Source organism: Lytechinus variegatus, chromosome 10 (genome assembly GCF_018143015.1).
Source record: "Lytechinus variegatus isolate NC3 chromosome 10, Lvar_3.0, whole genome shotgun sequence".
In the NCBI taxonomy this organism is placed as follows: domain Eukaryota; kingdom Metazoa; phylum Echinodermata; class Echinoidea; order Temnopleuroida; family Toxopneustidae; genus Lytechinus; species Lytechinus variegatus.
Window position 1 is genome coordinate 5905615 of NC_054749.1, and position 6000 is coordinate 5911614.

The 6000-nt window shown below is 37.4% G+C and overlaps 1 protein-coding gene across 1 annotated transcript in view; it reads right to left on the reverse strand.

The window, feature by feature from the left end:
• LOC121423123 (extracellular serine/threonine protein kinase FAM20C-like) overlaps window positions 1–2554 on the reverse strand; it is a 51048-nt gene extending 48494 nt beyond the window's left edge. The window contains exon 1 of the mRNA XM_041618412.1: window positions 2431–2554. Within this exon, the coding sequence (XP_041474346.1) occupies window positions 2431–2503 (73 nt within the window). The 5' untranslated portion in view covers window positions 2504–2554. The remainder of the gene's footprint in view (window positions 1–2430) is intronic.
• Window positions 2555–6000: the final 3446 nt, after the last annotated feature.

Below are 6000 nucleotides of genomic sequence, written 5' to 3' on the forward strand. Positions count from 1 at the left end.
TTGAGTCAGAATCCAAATCCTTATCATTAATTCTTTAGTTCTGTTCTCATATACAATACTACTACGTCAATATCTACTGTAGATAACAGAATCATGACCGTGCATGTGTGCTGTGGTTTATTAACACTTGGGACCCGTTTCATAAAATATTTGCAACTGTTGTAACTTTGCCATGATGGCAAGGTTACCACGGTAGTTACCATAATGACAAAGTTACAACAGTTGCAAGTCCTTTATGAAACGGGCACCTGGTCTTCAATCAGTTAGTGTACTTCTTAGATACTCTTATAAAGTAAAGTCTAAGCTCATACTTGTGGTCTACTATCAATTTGGTCTATTCACCAGTTGGTCTACACTTGACTTGGTTTAATATCCAATTACTATACTTCTCATTTAGTGTAGTCACCAGCTGGTCTAATTTTCACTTCGTCTTCTAGTCATATACTTACTTTGTCAACTCATAAACAGCTCACCTATCTGCAAAGGCCCAAAGGTGTAACAGGCACACCAAGTGGATATAAGACGAAATGGTTACAGCCTAACTGGAAACTTGACCAAATGGTAAATGGGCTAAAATGGCAATTAGACCAAATGGTTGGTAGACGTAACTGTTGTAGACGAAGCGGGATTAGACCATGTTGGAAGAGACCAAACGGAAGGTGGACGAAGTGGTATAGACCAAGTGGCATTTACCTTCAGGTCACCTGGGATGTTCTATCTTAATGGTTAATTCTTCAGCTCCTTCCTAATCTTGGATACATCAACATCTACCGTCGATAGTGTAACAGGTTTACGACCGTCCTCGCTATCTGCAATACGTCTTCATAAAGCCCTAACCCGTGAATCATTACGACCGATTTACCCTAACCAATTGCATTATCAGCGCCAGGCATCGAGAGTCGGCTTGGATTTAATGACAAGAGACACTGATCTTTATTGCTTTAACAACGGCCAGTGAGTATATACGCAATACGAGTGAATGGCAAACACGGTAGGTGAATTGATAAACCGGCAACACGAGTGTATTACTTCCAACTGGTTGTTTCTGCTTAGATTCTTGAATGGAAGACTGCTACAGATTTAAAATAGAAATAGAACTCAGGCGCGAATGAATACATAAACCCTATGGTAAGTAGTGCTGAAACCGGGAGTTGGATTAGTCTTGCGCGCACCTGAAATTTATACATATGGAGATTAGTGAAAACCCATTGAGACGAACAATTTTTTCACAAAAAAACAACACATGTACTAAGGTAAATTAGAAGTAGTACATGGGTTTACGAGAACAGGGCCCATCGAAAAAAGAACGACCGAAGGTGGGCATCTTATACAATCGATTTTTTGGCTCAGCGAGGTACGGAGGAATCGAAAACAGAGTAAATATATTGAAAATGCTCGTCATGACAATGACAAACTCCGAAGTGTTCATCGACATTATTAGTGAACCGTAAAAGCTGTTCAGTCTTGGGGTTCATGGACAAAACTGCTTTTTTGATTCACCAATTATCGACTTTTTTTGGTTGTTCTTTGACATGACGGGGATTGATGATAAATCTATTCCTTTCTTGAATCGTTCTGTACGTCGCTGAGCAAAACCTCCTTAATATGGTATCTACGGCGGCAACCTTGGTAACAGGGCACAGCAGCCAGTCAAATTCTAGTTTTCTATTGTACTTTTTTTAATTAAACAAGCCACAGATGTAGTATTTTTCTTTTACAAACCGATAAAGCTATACTGTACAATAATCTTAAAATTCGAGGGTGCACTTTACACCATGTTATTCTCAGATCTGCAAATGGTGTTTAAAGGTTTGCAAGGTGGTATGGACAAATCGCTGAATATGCTTACGGTGCACCATGTGATGAGCCCTTGAAAAGAATAGAGGTAGGAGTGAAATGGAGAGGCGAGAAAGTAAGGTTGAAAGGTAAAGTATTTTTTTCTGATATGAGTGTAGTCTTTAAAGGTAAAAGAAAGTAGTTGCAGCAAACCATAAATTATTTCATGAGAAAATCTTTAAAATCAAGGTCAAATGCCTCCATCGTATCATAGATCTAGTTCTGGTACATTGAACCAAACTTCTCTTGGCGAAATCATGAAACCTTAGGTGAAAACCGATAATTCTGATAATCACTAACACAATGTTGGCATATGTGGACATCGTTTGGAAACATACCAGACATTTTATGGAATTCCATGTTTATATTGCTCATTTCTTAGTAATTACACATTTTTTTTTCCAGAGCCATTTGGCACATATATATATTTTTTTACATACAAACAATGTGGTCATTTTATTGGATTCTGTTCAAACTCATTTTGAGATCGTTACATCAACTGGTATTTATCTTTACATGGACTTTAAACAAAAAAAAGTGAGGGGCTTCACTGGTTGGAGAAACGAGAAAAAAAAACCCAGTTAACTGACTTACCAACTTCGTATAATGGTTCTGAACGAAGATACTGCAGGAGGTCTTCGATCCTTGAGTTGTTGTATGAATACATCTCGTACCTGTTAATGCCAAACTGGAATTTCTCCCATATTTTCAGTTCACCTTTCCTGCAAATCAGAATCAGAATAGAACGTAAGTCGCGAAAATATTCAAAGCTGATTATCAAGGAGTAACGGGCATGGAAATGATTTCTTTAAAAAAAACAGCTTCATTATCAAAGGATAATTAAGACATTAAAGAAGAATTTATTTTCTTTGTCTTCGTTTATTTTTATATAAAGATTTTAGAGCAGTTGTTTGCAAAATAGTTTTTAAAAATTATCAATATTTTTGGTGAATTTAATACCAATATCTACAGATCTATCCTATGAAACCCAAAATCAAAAAAATGAGAGATATTCAAACGGCAATTATTTTCACACAAACATCTCACTGTCTGGCAGCTGGAATGTTTGTTGAAATAAAGAGGAATTAATCAACGAAGTAGCATCAATACTTTGTGATTAATGATCAGGAAAATGGAGAATGTTTGCTGGCATGCAATAAATCTTGCATTCATGAGTATACATAATGATCAATGCTAGTATATGCCGGGGTATATGCTTGTAATACAGAAGATAAGTAGGCAGGGAGATCGCTCAGTATGGTGAAGGATATTTTAACACACACGTGACCGAGATTGACACCCACATATATACTTGCACCCTCACGCACACACACACACAGAAACACTTCACTCATCCTCATAAACAGTACTTCTTCTCACACCCAATAAATCCTGTTCTATACACATCTTACATAAACCCTCACCCCCACACACAAATATAGCGTTACACAGTCTCACACAAACGCATACACACAAACACATGCGTACACACAATGACATGCCCATGCTCTAACCCATCCTTACCTGAACATAAACACATCCACACCATTCCACATACTCATACACACACACCCCTTGTGCACCCACCTTCTCCAACACAGTCCGCGCGTCCCGCAAAACCCTCACCCACTCACAGACGCACTGGTCTGCACCCAACACATCGTTTCCACGCCTGTCCCTGCACCCTACACACATATAGAAACACACAATTTCCTCCCCCACACACCCTTTCATGTATCCCAACATTCGAACCAATAAACATGTTCTTTTTTTTTCGTTATTTGTATTTCCCATCATGCTTTGTCTTTGTGTTTATATATTATTTTCATTGTTTTTACTCATTTCATTTATGATTTTTATTCTATGAAAAGCGTCGTTTTATTTATTTTCATTCACTGTGTTAATTTCTGTATTTGTTATGTAAATCATGTATGTACACTTTGACAGGGCTTCCTTGTAAAGCAGGCCTTTTGGCTTGAATGGGACTACCCTGTCTTTTAAAGAAAACGTGAATAAATAAATAAATAATAAACATGCATATGTATTGAGTTATATGGTCGGAGATTGTTGGACAAACTTGGATTGGAAATGTGATATCACGTCATAAATGATATCTGATCGTTATCTAAATATGCAAATTGGTCAGATGATGAAGAAATAAGAGAAACGTCACTCAATCGAGTGCACGAATTCAATTTCACAATGTGCACCCCATATGAACGTCCAAAGATGACGCAGCAAATAATTTTTAAAAAATTGAGAAAATGCGATGGTTGCTATGATGATTGATGAATAAACTGGAGAAGAAAGCGAGCGAAGAAAGGCTATTAAAAAGAAGAGAAAATTGAGTCTTGTAGAAACAAACGACTTGACAACCTCTTCAAAGCCGCCCAAATTATCGGAAGTAACACTATACATAGCATAATTAACTTTGACAAGATAGAGGAGTAACGATTTGACATTCTCCCAGAGTGAAATACACTCGATTATGCTACGGATAGATGTTAGGACTAACCAGACGGTTTGCTTTGGCGTTCGGTAACATACATGAAGTCAAGACAAGTAGATAAGATATCACCCTGCGGTACTCACATAAATTGTTAAGTAGGTTGATTTCGCAAAATGAAAAAGGGTGGGAATGATTCAAGTAAGCACGTTGCGGATTACGCTGTGTCCTCTCCTGAGGTATGATGGGAACCATTATATTCTTTAACAACCGATTCGAATAATCTCTTAATATTGGTCATTCAAATGAGCAAAAAGTGTATCCACATTGTGCTGCACTCAACCCAGGTGAGATAAATTGGCACCTGGTAGTAGTATCAATCCTTGACCACACTGATTATTGCTTAAAGGGGCAGCTCGAACTAATACTAGGGAAATAATAGTTGAGCTATGTACTCTCTGGAAACGCTGTAAAAAATCTAGCTATTATTATTATCATCATTATTATTAGAAGTATTTCTAGTAGTAGCATTATTATTAGAAGTAGTATTAGTAGTAGAAGTAGTAAAGTAGTCGTATATAGTAGTAGTATTTATATTATTAGTATCATTATTATTAGTAGTAGTAGTAGGAGTAGTAGTAGTAGTAGTAGTAGTAGTATCATCTTTATCGTTAGGCCCTATTCTATTACATAACTGAGACAATGCACTCGAAGAAAGAAATATGACATGACTTCGATGTCGTATTCAATTTTCTAAAGCACTATAGTTCAATGCTATATTTAGTTCCTTAAAACTAGAACGCGAACGCGTAGTGTGAATGAATACTTCGTTCGAACGAACAAATCGATTGTACTTGTTCTAAATTACATTACGCTACTCTTTAATCTCCAAAGACCCATCTCGATATCGACAGGTCATCCTTTCATCTTCTCTTCCTTCATCATAAAAGGGTTTTCTAGAGCAATAAAGATAACTAAATGCGTTTAGCTAACCTCCGTCTGGATCTCTAGAGGCGCCAACCCGTGAAATCTATTTTGGCATGACGCTCTTATCTTTATTGATTCGCTGTTCTCTTCATACTAGGAAGACGAATTTGAGTCTTTATTTTTGGTATTTCATTCAAAGACGAGGGGTGTAACGTGAGGTGGTAGCTGGCATAAACATATTTTGGCTGCGGCACCGTAAACGCCACCGAGAAACATGAAAACTATTTTAGAAGCCCACTAATTTGAGTTGTCTATACAAAGCGGTGAAAATGCATATACATTAAGCTTTGTTGCATTCTGTACCTTGTATAAGCTTTCGATGAAGTTCTGGTATCTGATTTGTGAATTTTACTTTTCGCTTCGATTGCGGTCTTTAAGAGATGGTAGTTTATAAGGACGGATTCCTCTTATAATATAGCTGAATTGTAGCACCTTTTATGAAGAGGATACGTACTAGTAATTCATATTTGGTCGCCTGGATCCGTCCCGATTTTCCACAGTTCTTTGATAAATTCAGAGATTCCCATAAATTCAAAGCCTGGCACTACGAATATAATTAGAGACCGGTGTATTTCATCATCATAAGCTTGACATAGTATGTCAGATCATGTGGGCAATGTAACCTTACGACAACCTCGATTAAATCTACGTGTTGCAGTCACTAAATTGTCCTCATGTACGTGACATCTTGGCGGATTCTCGGATGTAAAACGATGCGGCGTGGCAACTAT